The 21694-nt window shown below is 43.8% G+C and overlaps 1 protein-coding gene across 1 annotated transcript in view; it reads left to right on the plus strand.

Annotated features, from left to right (window-relative positions):
• Window positions 1–21694, plus strand: part of ITGA2 (integrin subunit alpha 2) — a 232354-nt gene that overhangs the window by 123602 nt on the left and 87058 nt on the right. The window contains exons 8-10 of the mRNA XM_040339318.1: window positions 12070–12220; window positions 15896–16061; window positions 20597–20673. Of these exons, the coding sequence (XP_040195252.1) occupies window positions 12070–12220; window positions 15896–16061; window positions 20597–20673 (394 nt within the window). The remainder of the gene's footprint in view (window positions 1–12069; window positions 12221–15895; window positions 16062–20596; window positions 20674–21694) is intronic.

Consider the following 21694-nt stretch of genomic DNA (forward strand, 5'->3'; position numbering starts at 1 on the left):
TTAGATATTCAAAAATTAGTGGATAAATAACATCTCAATTTTAAAAGAACAATACTAGTGATGTATATAAAAATATAATAACAATGTGAAAATAAATTAGCAGCTGCGATATACGCAGTCCCAAGTGATCCAAATAAGTAAATCTTAGTGCTACATTACTTGTGATATCCACTCCAAAAGTGTGAACAATGACAAAGAAAAATGAAATACCGGTAAGTGCCGCTTTTAAGTTAATTAGAAAATATAAATAAAGTTATTAGAGAAAGTGCTTCGTGCTGTTATGAACATCTAGTTATATGCTTCACATGGTCCAACAGAACGCCACTAACACTTCCGTTTTCTGCATGCTAAATCAATGCTCTGTTGATTCAACAATATTGTGAGTACCTATTTGTTTTACCAATAAATACCGATTTTTAAACGGTACTACACTATGTTGGGACCCCTTTTTCTTTCCTGCATATGCCATAACTACTGACAGCACCCCCAGGACCACAGCAGGACGTGTTTTTGCCAGAGTGCTGCACAGTGGCATACACTGTGAACGGTGAAAACCCCAAGAGGGGGTAGAAATCTGGTGAGTGCGGTCCATATAAGAGCACAAATTGGAGTGGATCGACGTGTGAAGCATATAACTAGATGTTCATAACAGCACAAAGCACTTTCTCTAATAACTTTATTTATATTTTCTAATTAACTTAAAAGTGGCACTTATTTTATATACATCACTAGTTCTTTTAAAATTGAGATGTTATTTATACACTAATTTTTGAATATCTAATATTGTGCCTGTAACAATACCCTAAATTCATTATGTCTCTACAATAAATGCATATTTGTTTTTGTTCCTGTTGCTGCACATGCAGAAAAGCATCTATTTATCTGGCTAAAAATCCAGCGTGCTTCTAAATTCCTGTATTAAGCTGCTTTTACACTGACGCATTTAAAAAACGCCTATTTAACGCCTAATGCTATTGCCTTTTAGATGCGATTTTACCGTGTTATCGCGTTAACACGCAAGCGGTTTTGACGCGTTTTTGAAGCGTTAGCTTAAAAACCCACCCTATTACATCACATCCTGTACACTTCCTGGTATTTCGTAGGTGAAGAGACTGAATAAAGAGAAAATGGAGTTTACTGAGCTACTGTTAACTTTTGTGCTAATGTTTTGGGAACATATCCTGAAACAGAGGCAAGAACGTCGCTATTGGATCCATCCCATCCTAAACTGCACTGTGGTCATGTGAACCTCCCACAGCTTCAGTGTACCGTATAGGACATTTTTCATATGCTTTTAATGCGCTTTTAAAGCGCTTCACATTCATCTCAATGGATTTGGGCGTTTTTTAAGCACTTTTTTTAGCGCTACAAACAAGCTCCAAAGATGCTGCTTGCAGGACTTTTCTCAACGCCCCTCCAGCGCAACGCCTCAGTGTGAAAGCATCCATTGAGATGAATGGGAGGCAGTTTTCATGCTATTTTTAGCGCTAAAACGCCTGCAAAGCGCCTCACTGTGAAAGCAGCCTTATGCCGCATACACACCATCACTTTATGTGATGAAAAAAAACGACATTTTCTGTGAAGTAAAAAACGACGTTTTTGAAACTTCAATTTTCAAAGACGAAGTTGCCTACACACCATCGTTTTCTCACAATGATCTTGCAAAGCGAGGTTACGTTCCACCAAGTTTTTCCATTGAAGCTCGCTTCATAAGTAGCTTCTGGGCATGCGCGGATGAAAAAACGTCGTTTTAAACGACGTTTTTGCTACACACGGTCAATTTCTGTGAAGTAAAAGTTGACGTTTTGAAAAATGACACATAAAATTGAAGCATGCTTCAATTTTTTTTGGTCGTTTTTTAGAAGACATAAAACAACGTTTTCCCCCACACACGGTCAATTAAAGTGAAGTTTTTAAAAACGTCATTTTTTTTCATCACATAAAACGTCCGTTTGTACGCGGCATTAAGGTGAAAAAATGCTTCTGTTGCACTGAAAGCCCAAGCACTGTTGTCAGATCTGCCCTGTTCTCTGTTCTGAACTTCAGATCACCACCCCTCTCCTCGTTTCTATAAAATAAGAGGGAGGTGTACTTTAAGCCAGTAGGGAGGAACGCAGGCACGGGCCTACACAGTTTGGAAGTAAAATACACAAAATAAAATAAAATAAACTTTTTCTAACTGAACTCCCTGTTAAAACACAAGAAAACATTTTTTGTCTCTTTTCTTTTAGTTTTTTTTTATTATTATTTCAATAAAGTGTACCATCTCTTTGAAATTTGTTAAATTGCTACTTGGATTGGCCATCTGCTATATTTCCGAATTTTCTAAAAAAAACTCAACCGCACATAACAAAGTACATTTTGAATGACACCCTAACAAATGTAGCCAGTGCTCCACAACGCACAGATGGTGAACTGTGGTGCAGGTTTGTTAAAACCTACATTTTTAATGAACATGCACCATACATTTCTTGATTTGTAAACCATTTAGGGTCCATTCACACAATCAGTTGAATTAAAATGTGGTGAAATGCAAATTTTAAGGCATTGTATCGCAACAAAACAGCAACATGTTAAACCCATTGCTGTATATTATGGCCCAGATTCACAAAGCACTTACGCCGACGTATAACAAGTTACGCCGACGTAAGTGCAAATGTGCGCCGTCGTATCTGTGCGCCAGACCCACGCTACACCCCGCCGACGTATCTTGCTTACGCCGGCGTAGGGTGGGTATACGTTTAGGCTGAGAGCATGGTGCCGCTCCCATTGAATAGCCATTCAAACATGCAAATGAGGAAAATACGGCGATTCACGAACGTGCGTGTGCCCGGCGCATGCTACGCGAGATGAGCGTAAGTTGTACGTCCAGCGTAAAGTTATTCCCCATAAAGGAGGTGCAACCCAGCAACAGACATGCTCAGGTCTGCACCAGGGAACACAAGCCGGCGTATTGTGCGTTTGGACATGTGTCTGGCTGGGCGTACGTTATGTTCACGGCGTACGCAGTGATCCGGCGTAGCCTAGGCAGTTGTGCCGGCATGATTATGAGCAGGCGCAGGGGGGTGCGTCCACGTCACGGCGCATGCGCAGTTCGTGATACCTACCTGTCTGGCGCTCGCCCCTTATTTGCATGGGGTCACGCCCACTTCCACCTACACCGGCGTACGCCTTCGAAATCCACGCTGGCGCAGCGTTGGGAGCACTGGCTTGCTGAATGCAATGCTTGCCTCTCTGCGCTGCGTTTGCGTGTGTTTTACGCAGTGCGCGTAAAGTCATACGTCCGGCGAAAAGTTATGCCCCATAAAGGAGGTGTAACTCAGCAGCATCCATGCAAAGGGCTGCACCAGGGAACACAATCCGGTGTATTTTACGTAGTTTACGTTGGACGTGAATATGGCTGAGCGTAGGTTACGTTCACGCTGTAGGCAGTGATCCGACGTATCTTAGGGAGTAGTTCCGACGTGATTCTGAGCATGCGCACTGGGATGCGTCCACAGGCTTTGTGAATTCAGTGCTTGCCTCTCTGCGCTGCGTCGGCATAGCGGACAGGAGATACGCTACAGCGGCATAAATGTGCGCCGCTGTCTGTGAATCCGGGCCCTTGTATATGTGTGCTGTGTTGGTCGCGCCCTCTGCAAAACTTCCTATTGCCTCTCCTTTCAATATCTGAAGTTGAATGATTTCTGCAGTCCATAGGAAAAGGATATTAATATTATTTCCAGAACTGAAGCAGGTAGAACTGCATTCTTTTTTCATTTAAAGCTACATTTTCCCTTTAAAATATAAGCTTTTTCTGTAAACCCTCCCCGTGTCTGTGTGTGTGTGTGTGTTAGGCTTTATTACATTGCGTAACTCAATATTGTAGAAGTTTGTTAACATTTGACCTGGAATACATGCTTGTAAAGATTTCTTTCATTTTATAGTGGTATGTTCCTGTTTGTCTGTCATTAACATTCTACAGTACATCAAAGTCCTCTTGTAAAGTTATAACTCATGGATTGTCCATTAAGGGGGCAGTAATTACTCAGTTCCTGTGTATACATCTATTTGTATGTCTATTTCACAATATTCCAGTATGATAAGGATAGCATTCGTAGAGTGGTATTGTTCTGTAAGTCAAATATATAGTCATATATATATATATATTACACATTTATTTGATGTCATGGTTAGGAATCCCTGAAAAATGTCCAAACTGCAATCTGACAATTTAGATTTATTGACATTATAAGTTATGAAAATGGAAAAACAAAAGAGGTTGGGACTTTAAATGATGCGCCGGGTATGCAACGGCTAATAGCAGACATAGTACCCTTTACGATTTGATCACTTAAAGTGGTATTAAAGGTTTGGCTTAAAAAAAAAAAAGTTATAAAGTCCCCCTGAGCCATGATTGGCTCCCTGTCTTTAGCCAATTATGACTCTTGCAGCAGACCGCGCTGTGATTGACCAAAGCATGCAGGTCAGGTGCATGCTTTGGCCAATCATCAGACATCAATGGGGCATTCCGCAACGCTCAAATTTGCTGCGAATGCTACATGATATTCGGCGGACGCCGAAGTTCTAATCAAACTTACGTTCGACTCGAACATTGAGCGCATCCCTAGTCTCAGCCAATAAGATGAGGGAGTCTCAGGACAGCCGAGGTTTTTCACTGGATTGAGAGGGGGCTCAGGTGAGTATTAGGGGGGCTATGGTGGGAACAGCACACAGAAGGTTTGTTTACCTTCATGCAAAGAATGCATGAAGGTATAAAATCTTCAGCCTTTTCAACCACTTTAACAGTGATTAAGATCTCCAAGATTAAGCCCTTTGCAGCGTAAAATGCGTGAGTGGTTGACCGACGAGACTATATAACAAATCAAGGGTAAAACGAAGGAAAAAACAAAAAGGAAAAATGGGGTTACCTTGCCCTAATTGCTAATCCACTGGAGAAGAGACAAACAAAAATAGATGTTCCTGGTACTCCGTGAACAGTGACACAATTCTTACAAAATACAATTTAGTTTTATTATAAACATCATTATAAAAACATGCATCAAAGGAAAAAAAATATATATAATGTGACCCCTCAGAATCTAGAAAATATTTCCATTCAACAAAGATTGTCTGTAGACAGTCATCATATAAGCAGACATCACATTATCACAGTATTATCACATTATCACAAAAAACCCTATATATAATATTGTCTTCTACATGTTTTGCGCTACAAACAGTTTCTTCAGGAGGCGGAGAGAAAACAAATGTAACTGAAAAAATAAGATAAAACATAATAAACAACATCATACACATTAATATGCATTATGTAATAACAACGTTTACACCAGACCCCAGGCGCAACCCCTCCCTGGGTGGCAGGGCAGACAAGGCACTAAGTTGGAAAAATCCTGTGCAAAAGAACTGTAGTGGTACATAACTATAACTAGGGTACTGTAAACAAATAAAAACAGAATTGGGTGGGACTTTACATGTACCTTGCAGGGTCTAATGAATACACACACCAAAAAGCTTAAAAGTACCGTATATACTCGAGTATAAGCCAAGTTTTTTTGCTGAAAATGCCCCCCTCGGCTTAAACTCGAGCCACCTTTTTGCGCCTAATCTCCCGAACTTTATGGATATCTCACAAACTTGGCACACATATAGCCACACTCTTCCTCTCCAAGTGTGCGAAGTTTGTTGTCCGGGAGACCTACGGCCGGGGTGCACCGATTTTTCAAAATCGGGCACCCCTTTCCATAGACTCCCATGTTAAATGGTAATTTATCCGGTAACTTTGGGGACCCGGTATCGGCCGGCCGTAACTTGGCACACACATAACCCCAGTTCTCCTCTACAAGTGTGCAACGTTTGCTGTCTGGAGGACCTACGGCCGGGGGAGAAAAGATTTTTCAAAGCCGGCACCCCTTCTATATACTGCCATGTTAAATGTAAGTCTAGTCATGAACACAGTGAGGCATGGGCACAGTGAGACATGGACACAGTGAGACATGGACACAGTGAGGCATGGACACAGAGAGGAAAAGTGAGGCACAGTGAGGCATGGACACAGTGAGGCATGGACACAGTGAGGCATGGACACCATGGGGCATGGGCACAGTGAGGCATGGACACAGTGAGGCATGCACATGGACACAGTGAGGCAAAGTGAGGCACAGTGAGGCATGCACATGGACACAGTGAGGCAAAGTGAGGCACAGTGAGGCATGGACACAGTGAGGCATGGACACAGTGAGGCATGGACACCATGGGGCATGGGCACAGTGAGGCATGGACACAGTGAGGCATGCACATGGACACAGTGAGGCAAAGTGAGGCACAGTGAGGCATGCAGATGGACACCTAGACTTATACTCAAGTCAATACGGTTCTAATTTTTTTGTGCTAAAATTAGGTGCCTCTGCTTATACTCGAGTATATACGGTAAACAAATCTTTATTTTCCATCTAAAGCCCCATTCACACCTGAGCGACAGCCGCGTTCGGCGGTAGCGGCGTATTTTGCCGCGGGTGTGAAACTTTCAATTTTTTTTGTTTTTTCAAAAGTCTTCCCATTGCTGCCAATGGGAAAACGCCACTGTCGCCTGAAAAAAAGGGTCCGGGACTTTTTTTCAGGCGACAGGCGTTCGGCGTCTATGAGATGTGAACCATCTCCATAGACAGCAATGGGAATTCTCCCCTCTAGCGGCAGAAGCGTCCGGCGTCGGGCGTTTTGTCGCTCAGGTGTGAATGCAGCCTAACAAATGGTTGAATTAAAAAGGCTGAAAGTGCAATTGGTTAAAACCACAGTTACTGTTGAAGCGTCCAGGATGTGCTGGTCCTGACTGAAGAATCAAAGAAGATGGCCTATGCATTTTGCGGGGAATCCCGTTTCATCAGGGCCTTAGACTGGAGCACAAATTTGTACATATACTGTAATGGTATACAAGCATATTATTGACAAAAGATACATTTAAACAATAACAGATGATTTTATTTCCAAGCTCTTGAGCACCACCCTTTGGGCACCTTCTGCTAATGTCGTGTTTGGTGAGCATTGATTCCGAGCATGCGTGTTTGTAATTTGGACTTTTGTCTAATGGACTTGTATACACCACGATGGGAAAATCTGACAACAGACCGTTGTCCGCAGAAAATTTAAAAGCCTGCCATCCAACATTTGTCAGTGGAAAATCTGACAATTGTTTGATGGAGCTTACAAACGGTCGGATTTTCAGGCTGTCATCACACAATTCCCATCAGAAAATCTGATCGTGTGTACATGGCTTAACCACTTCCCGACGGCCGTACGACTTTGTACGGCCGCAGGGTGGCTCTAAATCTCTAAGTGGCTGTCTTTATATGGCCCCCGCTCCTCCTGGCCACTGGGGGGCGCGCCCGCCGCATCACTGAGATGCCGATGCGCTTGCCTGGCGGCCGCAATGTCCGCTAGACACACGCGATCGGCGGTTACAGAGACAAGGACATGGATCTGTGTGTGTAAACACACAGATCCATGTCCTGTCAGGGAGAGAGGAGACCGATCTGTGTCCCTTGTACATAGGGACACAGATCGGTCACCTCCCCCAGTCAGTCCCCCTCCACACACAGTTAGAACCCTATGCAGGTACACATTTAACCCCTCCCTCACCCCCTAGTGTTAACCCCTTTAATGCCAGTCACATTTATACAGTAATTAGTGCATATTTATAGCACTGATCGCAGTATAAATGTGAATGGCGCCAAAAATGTGTCAAAAGTGTCCGATGTGTCCGCCATAATGTCGCAGTCCCCCCCAAAAAAACCGCAGATCGCCGCCATTACTAGTAAAAAAAAATAATAAAAAAAAATAATTCTGTCCCATATTTTGTAGGCGCTATAACTTTTGCGCAAACCAGTCACTTATTGCGATTTTTTTTTTTTTACCAAACATATGTAGAAAACATATCGGCCTAGACTGAGAAAAAAAAATTGGGCTATTTATTATAGCAACAAGTAAAAAAAATGTATATTTTTTTTAAATTGTCGCTCTTTTTTTGTTTATAGCGCAAAAAATAAAAACCGCAGAGGTGATCAAATACCACCAAAAGAAAGCTCTATTTGTGGGGAAAAAAGGACGTCAATTTTGTTTGGGAGCCACGTCGCACGACCGCGCAAATGTCAGTTAAAGTGACGCAGTGCCGGAAGCTGAAATTTCGCCTGGGAACGAAGGGGGTTTATGTGCCCAGTAAGCAAGTGGTTAAGCTAGTGCATTGTTGGTTCACTTACATTTCCTCTAAATGATTTTTCTCTTTGTTTTCTTTGTCTGAATTTCTCACTTCCTGTTCCTCCTCAGTAAGCTGTTCAGGAAGCTGTTCTGATTGACTTTCCACCGCTCGGATGATGGTGGAAAGCTTACTGAGGAGAAACAGGAAGTGAGAAATTCAGACAAAGAAAAAAAAATATTTAGAAGTAAAAATCAAAGGAAAAGGTAAGTGAACCAACAATACACTAGCTTAAAGGAACCTATTTAGAAAATAAAAACAAACCTTTACAACCCCTTTAACTGTGGTTTTAACCAATTACACATTCAACCTTTTTTAATTCATCAATTTGTTATATGGAAAATAAATATTTATTTGTTTGGTATCGTATATTCATTAGGTACATTTAAAGTCCCATCCATTTCCATTTTTATTTACTGATCTTTATGGGATAGTACCTACGTAGGGTCATAATTACCTCACACTCATCCTCTCTACCTTTCAAATGTTTATGGTACTGGGCCAGCTAGGATATAAAAAAATAAAAAACATGCCACCTATACAAACCAATATCAAAGGATATGGAAAAAGATGCAGTCAGGTTGAGGTAAGGACGGGTCCCAATTCCTCCTTGGTATGGAAAGCCAAAAACAATCATTCCATAATCAAAAAAAAAAGGGGGAGGGGGAGCAATAGGTTTACAGTACATAAGTGATGACACTATGGGGGTTATTTACAAAAGGCAAATCCACTTTGCACTACAAGTGCAAACTAACGCCCTGTACACACGATCGGTTCATCCGATGAAAACGGACTGATGGATTTTTTCATCAGATATCCGATGAAGCTGACTTTCATCAGTCGTGCCTACACACCATCAGTTAAAAAAACGATCACGTCAGAACGCGGTGACGTAAAACACAACGATGTGCTGGGAAAAATTAAGTTCAATGCTTCCAAGCATGCGTCGACTTGATTCTGAGCATGTGTGGATTTTTAACCGATGGATGTGCCCACAGACGATCGTTTTTTTCTATCGGTTTTTTAACCTCCCTGGCGGTATGATTCTTTCAGAAAAAACATGCTGAAAGCGGTACAATTATTTGCAAGCAAATTTGGCGTTTTATACTGTAGACCTGTAATTTTAGGAATAACTCACTTAAATCTGACCAAACCAGAGTCTAATAGGCATCCCGGGTATGACATTTTTTTTAAAACAAAATTATAAATTATAATATAATAAATAATTATAACAAATAATAATATAATTATAATAAAAATTATTCAATAATGTAATCAACTCAAAATCACTGAAATTTGCTCAGTTGCAGAATTGTCGCTGTCATAATTTTTTATGACGAATTTCCCCACAAATCGCTATCGCACAATTCTGCAAGTGATTCTAATTTATTATCGCTGTTTTCTAGCTGATCTAAAACCATTTTTGACATAAAGGGACACTTTTGGTTGCTATGGACAATCTACAGTTTCCAGTCAGAAAGAACAGTTTTTATTATATAAAATGACATGCAGGACACTGGGCAGACCACTAGGGACAAGGGGGGTGTGTATTTTTTTACATACAGTACTGTAATCTATAAAATTACAGTATACTGTATGTATAGTGTTTGTTTACGTTTTTGAATTTGGCGCCGTTCTCCGCCTGCGTGCGTCGTAACGTCGCAGGGAACGGAGATCGGCGGCACAGGAGGACGCTGTGTGAATCGAGTGAGGTCCCGCTCGCTCACACAGCACAGTGACATCGCTGGATCCAGGAACAAGGTAAGCCAGCGCGCGCTGCAGGCTCTGCATAGCTACCCCGAGCGTGACTCAGGGTTACCGATTTTTAGCCAATAAAATCAACCCCGAGTCATGCTCGGGGATACCGCCAGGGGGGTTAACCATCAGATAATTTTAAAACAAGTTCCTAGTTTTTTCACCGATGGATAAAAAACCGATGGGGCCCACACACGGGCCCACGCATGATCGGTTCGTCTGATGAAAACGCTCCATCAAACCGTTTTCTTCAGACGAACCGATCGTGTCTACGTGGCATAAAAGTGCACCTGGAAGTGCAGTCACTGTAAATCTGAGGGGTAGCTCTAAAATGAGGGGGAGCTCTGCTGATTTTATCATCCAATCATGTACAAGCTAAATGTTTTATTTTCCTAGCATGTCCCCCCTCGGATCTATAGCGACTGCATTTTGAAGTGCACCTGTAGTGCAAAGTGGATTTGCCTTTAGTAAATAACCCCCCATATGTTGAGGGGTTAGTGATCGAAAGTCCTAGTGAAGATACAGCACCTCATCCCTGTGTTAGTTAGAAAAAGGGATTGGGAGGATAATCCCCCAATCCTCCTAATCCCTTTTTCTAACCCCCCCATATGTTGTTGTGAATCCTCTACTTATTATATTACAGCATTGGTGATGACATCAGTGTGCGGCCCATTCATTTCTACTCGCTAGCTCTGTTCACTTTGAATACCCATGTTTGCCTGAAGTGAATGCAGCTTTACCGTAATTACTAAGTGAACAATTATTTTGTTAAGTGTAAAACTCTGTGCTCCCTAAGGGCCCATTTATACGAAAGCATTCCATTGTGGTGCGCTGCGCTGCATTGTGCATTGGGCTTTACTTTACAATACATTGGTATTCCATTAATAATGAATGGCACCACAAAACATTGCACAGTGAGCACACACTTTGCCATGCATTATGGTAAAATGCATTAACGTGTGCATCACCATGCATTGCCACAACGCACAAGTGTAAATGGGTCCTAAGTAACTCAACCCCAGGGCTTTTTTTCTCAGAAAATAGGTGCAGGAACTCTCCCCTTCTAAATCACTACTTACCTCCGCCCCTACCGACACCCGAGCACCGCCCCTTGGTTTCACCCCCTACCCACCTCCCAGTACCGGTCCGTTTAGAGAATACAGAACCAAATTTTATTTTGTGGTGCTTTTGCATGGTATGCTTTGATGATAGAAAAGTAATAAAATAAATCCTTTGCAGCCAGTGAAAATAGACCCCCACCTCAGAAATAATAGATCCCCCAGCAATATGAATTCCCACAGCAACAATAGATCTTCCAGCAATAATAGATACCCCCAGCAATATTAGACCCACCCCATCAACATTATACCCACCCCAGCAGCAATAGATTCCCCAGCAACAATAGACCCCCCAGCAACAATAAATCCCCCAAGCAATAATAGACACCCCCTGCAACACTAGACCCACCCTAGCAACAATAGACCCCCCAGCAACAATAAATCCCCCAAGCAATAATAGACACCCCCAGCAACACTAGACCCACCCCAGCAACAATAGAGCCGCCAGCAATAATAAATCCCCCAAGCAATAATAGACACCCCCAGCAACACTAGACCCACCCCAGCAACACTAGACCCACCCCAGCAACAATAATTTACCCCCAGCAATAATAGATACCCACCGCAACACTAGACCCACCACAGCAACAATAGATCCCCCAGCAACAATAGACCACCTGTTACAAAATACCACCCCAGCAACAATAGACCCCCAGCAACAACAACAGATTTCCCAGCAGCCAGCAACAATAGACCCCCCCCCCCTCATCAATTGTCCAACCAGCAACAATAGACCCCCCAAACAAAAATAGATTCCTGACAGAATACCCCGGTACCCATTGCCATTACATATATTCAGTGCTGGAGGTGCCGGAACTGTGTTTCCCCTGCTTTCCCACTGAAAAAAAGCCCTGCTCAACCCTATTGTATACATTTTAAACTAGATGAAACTACTACCACTCACTCATTCAGTCATTCAGTAAATGATTTTATCTCTTTATCAAACAGGCAGTTTGCATTTTCTGCTGAATACGGAGGACGTCCAAATGCCAATAAAGTCATGGTGGTCATTACTGATGGTGAATCTCATGACAACGCAGTGCTAAAAGAAGTCATTGCACGCTGTGAAAAGGACAAGATTACCCGATTTGGCATAGCGGTATTTGAAAAATCTTTATTTATTTTCATATATTTTAAAGCAGAACCTTCAGTCATTCTTTCATCTTTCCATCGATTAAATCTCCTGCCCTTGTTGTTTTAACTTTGGATAGTAAAACATTTGCCAGTGAATACCTTATACAGCCCACTTCCTGTTTCTTGCCTGGTAAAAAGCCTAGGATTGTGACATCATGCACAGCTCTCACTCTCGTTAGAGTTTGCCAGGAAGGGAGGGGGGGGGGTGAGTTATACAAGGGTCAATGAGAGCTGCAGGGCTGCAGAGCTGGAGGTGTGCCTCTGTGTGTCTGTGTAACTCCAGGAAGTGAACAGGCAGAAGCTTCAGCTGCCCACAGTTAAAATGGCTGCAGCCAGACTCAGTGGAGGGAGATTTCTGTAGCATATCTGGCTAATACAGAATCACAGTATATATAAAATAATATGCAAAGTGGTTGGAGGGAAGCTTCAGAATGTCAAACATGTTATTATTACAAATTATGTGAGCAGACTGCAGTTCCTCTTTAAGTGTGTCAATTTGTAAATTTCTATATTGTACAAGTTTTATTTCAGCGAAAATTAAAGCTCCTAAAAAAAAAAATTGGTCACATCTGCCAGTATCTGTTTGCCTTGAAGATAACATTAAAGTGGTTGTAAACCCGATTCATGGGTGCAATTTGAACTGGGCACCCATATCGGCAGTGTTTTCTTATCTCTCTTCAAAGCCATACGTCCTGCGACTTTCTCCTGCTCCGTTCTTCTGTCATCAGCAAACTTCTGACAAGTTGTCTATCTACTGTGATAAAACCAGCCTGAATTTTGTGTCAGGGTGGGTGCTATAAATAGATTAGCAGAGAGCTGGTTTATTCACAGCACAGCTCTGCAAGTCTCTGCATATGTGAAGAGGAGGTGTGTGCCTTTCCTCCAATCAGCTGTCTCACAGTGTATGGCAAGAATCCACTCCCACAGGTGAACCAGGAAGAGAAACTTCTAACACCTGCTGTCTTCTGGGACATGTGTGTCTCCCAGAAGACAGTGGCAGGGCCGGACATGGCGTAGATTGCCGCGGATACTAATACAAAAATATTGTGTTATAGAAAAGAAAAATTGCAAGACAATATTTACAAAAAAAGCGTCAGTAAAATAAATGGAATTAACCACTTAAGCCCCGGACCAATATGCAGCCTAAAGACCCAAGGTGTTTTTACAGTTCGGGACTGCGTCGCTTTAACAGACAATTGCGCGGTCGTGCGACGTGGCTCCCAAACAAAATTGGCGTCCTTTTTTCCCCACAAATAGAGCTTTCTTTTGGTGGTATTTGATCACATCTGCGGTTTTTAGTTTTTGCGCTATAAACAAAAATAGAGCGACAATTTTGAAAAAAAAGCAATATTTTTTACTTTTTGCTGTAATAAATATCCCCCAAAAACATATATAAAAACATTTTTTTTCCTCAGTTTAGGCCGATACGTATTCTTCTACCTATTTTTAGTAAAAAAAATCGCAATAAGCGTTTATCGATTGGTTTGCGCAAAATTTATAGTGTTTACAAAATAGGGGATAGTTTTATTGCATTTTTATTTTTTATTTTTTTTTTACTACTAATGGCGGCGATCAGCAATTTTTTTCGTGACTGCGACATTATGGCGGACACTTCGGACAATTTTGACACATTTTTGGGACCATTTTCATTTTCACAGCAAAAAATGCATTTAAATTGCATTCTTTATTGTGAAAATGACAGTTGCAGTTTGGGAGTTAACCACAGGTGGCGCTGTAGGAGTTAGGGTGCACCCAGTATGTGTTTACAACTGTTTGGGGGTGTGGCTGTAGGAATGACGTCATCGATCGTGTCTTCCCTATAAAGGGAATGACGCGATCGATGCGCCGCCATAGTGAAGGACGGGGAAGCCGTGTTTACACACGGCTCTCCTCGTTCTTCAGCTCCGGGGAGCGATCGCGACGGAGCGGCTATAAACAAATAGCCGCGCCGTGGTCCCGGATCGCTCCCCGAGCGGACCCGACCTCCGCATGTAGCGGGGGGGGTCCCGATCGGACCCCCCACCCGCTAATAGGCGAGGACGTACGTGTACGCCCATGTGCCTGTACGTGCCATATTGTGGACGTATATGTACATGCGGGGGTCGGGAAGTGGTTAAAAGTGAAAAATTCTTATTCACCTGGGCCCAGATTCACAACCGAGGTATCTCTGCATTGCGCCGTCGTATATATGCGCCTGATTCTTAGAATCAGTTACGCATAGATAGCTGTTAGATCCGACAGGCGTAAGTCTCTTACGCCGTCGGATCGTAACTGCGTTTTTACGCTGGCCGCTAGGTGGCGCTTCCGTCGAATTCCACGTCGAGTATGCAAATTAGCTAAATACGCGAATTCCCGAACGTACGCCTGGCCGACACAGTAAAGTTACGCCGTTTACATTAGTCTTTTCCCGGCATATAGTTGCCCCTGCTATATGGTGGCATAAGTGCGGCGTAACAATGTTAAGTATGGCCGTCGTTCCCGCGTCGAAATTTGAAAATTTTGCATCGTTTGCGTAACTCGTCCGTGAATGGGGCTGGACGTAATTTACGTCCACGTCAAAACCAATACGTCCTTGTGGCGTATTAGGAGCAATGCACACTGGGAGATTTCAAATGTCAATCACGTCGGGTCACAGTACATTTACATAAAACACGCCCCCCTGATCCAAATTTGAATTAGGCGGGCTTACGCCGGCCGATTTACGCTACGCCGCCGCAACTTACGGAGCAAGTGCTTTGAGAATACAGCAATTGCCCGTCTAAGTTGCGGCGGCGTAACGTAAATCAGATACATTACGCCGCCGCAGAGATACGCAGAACTACGAGAATCTGGCCCCTGGTCTTTAGGTCCTGTGCAGAGTAATTTTTTTGTAGAGTAGTCTGATTTGGTGTATCAGAGTCACTGGATATCTCATAAATGACTGTTATCATTCTTGAATAGTTTGGTTGAAGTCGAAAGCTCCTTTTGTTAATAGCAGCAGCTTTTTTTTTTTGGCCCTCCATAGGAAGTCAAATGAATCAGAAATTAATGGCTAGATTTCCTATTGATTACTATTATTATTATATTATTATACAGGATTTATATAGCACCAACAGCTTATGCAGCGCTTTACAATATGAGGGCAAACAGTACAGTTACAATACAATTCAATACAGGAGGAATCAGAGGGCCCTGCTCGTTAGAGATTAAAATCTAGAAAGGGAGGATCAAGTGATACAAAAGATAATAACTGTGGGGGATGAGCTGATGCATAAAATAAAAGTACAGTTGTTAGTTTTGGGCAGGATTGGCTTCTCTGAAGAGAAATGTTTTCGGGGATCGCCTACAAATGGATAAAGTTTGAGATAGATGGAAAGATTTGGGTAGGGAGTTCCAAAGGTTGGGAGAGGCTTGGAAGAAGTCCTGGAGGCGAGCATGAGAGGAGACGACAAAGGAACTAGAGAGCAGGAGGTCTTGGAAAGAATGATGGTTGGTATTTTGGGACTAGGTTAGTGATATAGCTGGGGGTCCAAGTTACAGATGGCTTTGTAAATTATTTTTAGTATTTTGAATTTAATGTGTAATGTTATATGAGGCTGAGAATTATACTAAAAATGCTGCTCTCATCAAAAGTTTTCTCTCTTGTCTGTGTTTCTAAAAGGTATTGGGGTACTACAATAGATACAGCATTGACAGCAAAAACCTGATCAATGAAATCAAACAAATTGCCAGTGACCCCAAGGAGAAATTCTTCTTTAACGTGACAGATGAAGCTGCACTTTTAGATAAAGCTGGGACCCTGGGAGAGAGAATTTTTAGCATTGAAGGTAATGCCAATTTATGCAATGTCTTCTTGTTTTTATTAACAATGAAAATGTAAATGTATTACATCTGAGGGCATCATCTGAGAGGATTTTTTAAAGAAAAATTGGCATGTAGATTTGGGTAACTTCTTTGTTTTAAGGGTTGAAATTGTATCTATTGATAGCACAGTGACTAATAGGTAGATTCACAAAGAGTTAGGCCGGCTTATCTACAGATAAGCCGACCTAACTCTGAATCTAAGCCGGCCTATGTTTAAGTGTATTCTCAAAAAGAGATACACTTAAACATACCTAAGATAGGCTGGCTTGCGCCATTCTATCTTAGGCTGCAATGTTTCTTTTGCCCGCTAGATGGCGCTGCCATTGCGGCCGGCCTAGATTATGTAAATGAGGGGCTACGCCGATTCCCGACGATTTACGAGCGTACGCCGGGCCTACATCGTCGAGTTACGTCGTTTCCGTACGCGATAGGTCGCCTAAAGTTATTCCACCTATGAGGTGGAATAACAATGTTAAGTATGGCCGCCATTCCCGCCGCGAGGTTCAAATTTTTTTCGTCGTTTGCGCAAGTCGTCCGCAAATCGGGATTTACGTCGTTTACGTACGCGTTGAAATCAATAGGCCCGTACGGCCTACTTAGCGGCAATGCGCACTGGGAAATGTAATCGTCCGGCGCATGCGCAGTGTAAAAAACGTCAAAAAACGTGAGGTCAAGCCTCATTTCAATAATACACGCCCTCCTCCCAGTCATTTGAATTAGGCGCGCTTACGCCTGCTCGTTTTAGGCTACACCGACCTAAAATTTGAAGGTAAGTGGTTTGAGAATCACTTTTAACCTAAATAATTTAAGGCGGTGTAGCCTAAAAAGAGTAGGCTAGGCCGTCCTAATTTTAGGCGCCCGTACGTGAATCTACCCCTAAGTGCCTTCTGCCTGGCAGCATTAGGGTAGCTGGTTCTAATTCCAACCACTACACAACCTGCCTGGCGTTTGCATGTTCTCCTTGTGTCTGCATGGGTTTCCTTCAGGTACTCTGGTTTCCTCCCACCCTCTAAAAACATGCTGGTCGGTTAATTGGCTCCTGTCTAAACTGGTCCTAGTATGTGTATGTATGATTGATTGTAAGCTCCTTGAAGAGGGGGCCTGATGTAAATATACAAAATATATAAAGCGCTGCATAAATTGTCGGTGCTATATACAGTATCTCACAAAAGTGAGTACACCCCCAACATTTTTGTAGATATTTTATTATATCTTTTCATGTGACAACACTGAAGAAATTACACTTTGCAACACTGTAAAGTAGTGAGTGTATAGCTTGTATAACAGTGTAAACTTGCTGTCTCTTCAAAATAACTCAACACACAGCCATTAATGTCTAAACTGGTGGCAACAAAAGTTTTTGTCAAAATGTCCAAATTGGGCCCAATTAGCCATTTCCCTCCCCAGTGTCATGTGACTTGTTAGTGTAACAAGATCTCAGGTGTGAATGCGGAGCAGGTGTGTTAAAGTTGGTGTTATCGCTCTCACTCTCTAATACTGGTCACTGGAAGTTTAACATGGCACCTCATGGCAAAGAACTCTCTGATGATCTAGAAAAAAAATTGTTGCTCTACATAAAGATGGCATAGGCAATAAGAAGGTTGCCGATACCCTGAAATTGAGCTGCAGCACGGTGGCCAAGACCATACAGCAGTTTAAAAGAACAGGTTCCACTCAGAACAGGCCTCGCCATGGTCAACCAAAGAAGTTGAGAGTACATGCTCAGCATCAGATCCAGAGGTTATCTTTGGAAAAAGATGTATGAGTGCTGCCAGTATTGCTGCAGAGATTGAAGGGGTGGGGGGGGGTCAGCCTGTCAGTGCTCAGACCATACGCCGCACACTGCATAAAATTGGTCTGCATGGCTGTGTCATAAGGAAGCCTCTTCCAAAGATGATGCACAAGAAAGTCTGCAAACAGTTTGCTGGAGACAAGCAGACTAAAGACATGGATTAATGAAACCATGTCCTGTGGTCTGATGAAAACAAGGTAAACTTATTTGGTTCAGATGGTGTAAAGCGTGTGTGGCGGTAACCAGATGAGGAGTACAAAGACAAGTGTGTCTTGCCTACAGTCAAGCATGGTGGTGGGAGTGTCATGGTCTGGGGCTGCATGAGTGCTGCCAGCACTGGGGAGCTACAGTTAATTGAGGGAACCATGAATGCCAACATGTACTGTGACATACTATAGCAGAGCATGATGCCCTCCCTTTGGAGACTGGGCCGCAGGGCAGCATTCCAACATAATGACCCCAAACACACCTCTAAGATGACCACTGCCTTGCTAAAGAAGCTGAGGGTAAAGCAGATTGACTGGCCAAGCATGTTTTCAGAGATAAACCCTATTGAGCATCTGTGGGGCATCCTCAAACGGAAAGTGGAAGAGCGCAAGATCTCCAACATCCAGTGGAAGTGGAAGAGGACCCCAGTGGAAAACCTTTGAAGCTCTGGTAAACTCCATGCCCAAGAGGATTGAGGCAGTGCTGCCAAATAATGGTGGCCACACAAAATATTGACACTTTGGGCCCAATTTGGACATTTTTACTTTGGGGTTTACTCACTTTTGTTGCCAGTGGTTTAGACATTAATGGCTGTGTGTTGAGTTATTTTGAGGGGACAGCAAATTTACAAGCTGTAATTTCTTCAGTGTTGTCACATGAAAAGATATAATAAAATATTTACAAACATGTGAGGGGTGTACTCACTTTTGTGGGATACTGTAAGTACCTATAAACTTCTCATTAAAAAGAAATAAGAGCAGTTTTCTATTTCACAGGAACTCTTCAGGAAAACAGGGACTCAACAGGAGTACTAGTGGACAGGGAAAAGAGGTCCATTAATAAAGGGGAAGTTAATGGAACCCATCAGGGCAGGGCCTGCGCTCCTGCTAGGCAAACTAAGCAGCCACATTGGGTGCACTGCTGCCTAGGGGGCACAGCCACGGCCGCTGACTTCCCGCCTGGCCAGGGAACATGAGGGGCTTAAGAATGCCACCCTACACAGGGCTGTGGCGGTGACTGACTCTCCAGAGAAATCAGCAGCCATGGAGGACATCTGTCACGACTGCTGCAGAGGAGGTCAGCAGCAGCTCAGCCTGTGAGGAGGGCAACAGCTGGGGAAGCGGACACGAGGACAGCTGGGGAGGCGGAGGAGGCAGGCACAAGGACAGCTGGGGAGGCAGAGGAGGCGGGCATGAGGACAGCTGGGGAGGCAGAGGAGGCGGGCACAAGGGTAGTTGGGGAGGCGGACACAAGGGTATTTGGGGAGGTGGGCACAAGGACAGCTGGGGAGGAGGAGCAGGCGGGCACGAAGACAGCTGGGGAGGAAGAGGAGGTGGGCACAAGGACAGCTGGGGAGGCGGAGGAGGCAGGCACAAGGACAGCTGGGGAAGCAGAGGAGGTGGGCATGAGGACAGCTGGGGAGGCAGAGGAGGCAGGCACAAGGGTAGTTGGGGAGGCGGGCACGAGGACAGCTGGGGAGGTGGAGCAGGCGGGCACAAAGACAGCTGGGGAGGCAGAGAAGGTGGGCACATGGATAGCTGGGAAAGTCTAATGTCTTAAGTCTCTGGACACAGCAAGTCTCAAGTCTCTGGACGCAGGAGAAATGCTTCTGCCCCGGTGAGTCTGCTCTGAACCTGTTGTAGTCACCCACACCCTAGGCAAGGGCCCCTGGCCGGGCGGGTGGCAGAGAGGGTTGGTGTTAGTCTTGCCTAGGGTGCAAAATAGTCAAGCACTGGCTCTGCATCAGGGCAGTACTAAAGGGCAAGGTACTCTTATGCCTAGTACACACGATAGGATTTATCCGCGGATACGGTCCTCCGGACCGTTTCCGCAGATAAATCCTCTGAGGATTTTGATCCGATGGAGTGTACACACCATCGGATCGAAATCCGCGCCGAATTCCCATCGCGATGACGTGTCGCGCCGTCGCCGCGATGATGACGCGGTGACGTGCGCGACGCTGTCATATAAGGAATTCCACGCATGCGTCGAATCATTACGACGCATGCGAGGGATGGGTTAGGACGGATCGATCCGGTGAGTCTGTACAGACCACCGGATCGATCCGCTGGAGCCGATTCCAGCGGATAGATTTCTTAGCATGCTAAGACATTTTTATCTGCTGGAAATCGGTCGGCCCGAAATATATCCGCGGATAAATATCTGCTGGATCGTACACACCAGCGGATCTATCCGCTGAAACCGATCTGAGGATCAATTTCAGTGGATCGATCCTCTTGTGTGTACGGGGCCTTAGGGCAATTCTGAGGGAAAAAACAGTGGGCCTAATTAGGGCACTACTAAAGGGCAAGAACAGGGGGGGCAATCAAAGCAGTACTAAAGAGAAAGGGATCCATTAGGGCAATGGAAAGATGATATAAATAAACATAGTATATGTAGAAGAATATTGATGTTATTTGTATTTTTCACATAGACATGTGTTCAAAGAACATTGGACAAATCACAATTAATTATTTATACATTAATTTGCAATTTTAGGAACCACACAAGGAGGTGAAACCTTCCAGATGGAAATGTCACAAGTAGGCTTCAGTGCCCAATACTCAAAGAACACGGTAAAATAAATATTAAAGTGTGATACTAGTAACAGGCCTGATCATGTGTGTGTGCAAAAGCTCAGGCAAACAGCCTATTATTACACAGATGTAAAATATACAGTATATGGGAAATGTTTTACCCACAAAAGGATTTATATTCCCCACTATCCAGTTCTGGGATTTACACAGTTCTGCTATCCTACACAGCCCTGTCTGACAGGACGGGAAATATGATATTTCTGTGCTGCATTTAAACAACTCCTACAAGTTTCCTCCAGCCAGGGATGGACTGGCCATAGGGACTACAGGGAGTTTCCCGGTGGGCCGATGGCTCAGTGGGCCGTTTTTTTAAAACAGAGATGCTGCTTGGAGGACTTTTTGTAATGCCCTGGCAGCGCCCCTGTGTGAAAGCACTCAGGCTTTCACACTGGGACTGCAGCGGAAGCGCTTTTCAGTCGCTTTACAGGTGCTATCTTTAGCCCAAAAGCGCCTAAAAAACGCCTCAGTGTAAAAAGGGGTCCTACACTCACCTCCTCTCTTTTACACTCACTCTCTTTTTCTTACACTCACCCCCCTCTCTCTCTCTCTCTCTCTCTCTCTCTCTTTCTCACCCTCTCATGATATACAATAATGGATGTAGGGGCCTTTTGGTGGGCGTGATTTTTCGGGGGGGTGGGGGCAGCATTTTATTGAATTTGAGTGGGCCGGTCTGGATGAAGTCCAGGGCCAAATTTTTGTCCCAGTCCAGCCCTGCCTCCAGCCTGTGATGAAAGGAAACATAGTAAATTGATGATCAGCTCATCTCTCTGTCACTCTGGGCCAGATTCACATAGAATTACGTTGCTCCACGGCAGCGTAACGTATCTGATTTACGTTACACCGCCGCAGGTTTACAGCGTAAGTGCCTGATTCTCAAAACTCTTACCTGTAAACTTGCGGCGGTGTAACGTAAATCCGATCGGCGCAAGCCCGCCTAATTCAAATGGGGCGGGCACCATTTAAATTAGGCTCGTTCCCGTGCCGAACGTACTGCGCATGC

Source organism: Rana temporaria, chromosome 1 (genome assembly GCF_905171775.1).
Source record: "Rana temporaria chromosome 1, aRanTem1.1, whole genome shotgun sequence".
NCBI classification, from domain to species: Eukaryota; Metazoa; Chordata; class Amphibia; order Anura; family Ranidae; genus Rana; species Rana temporaria.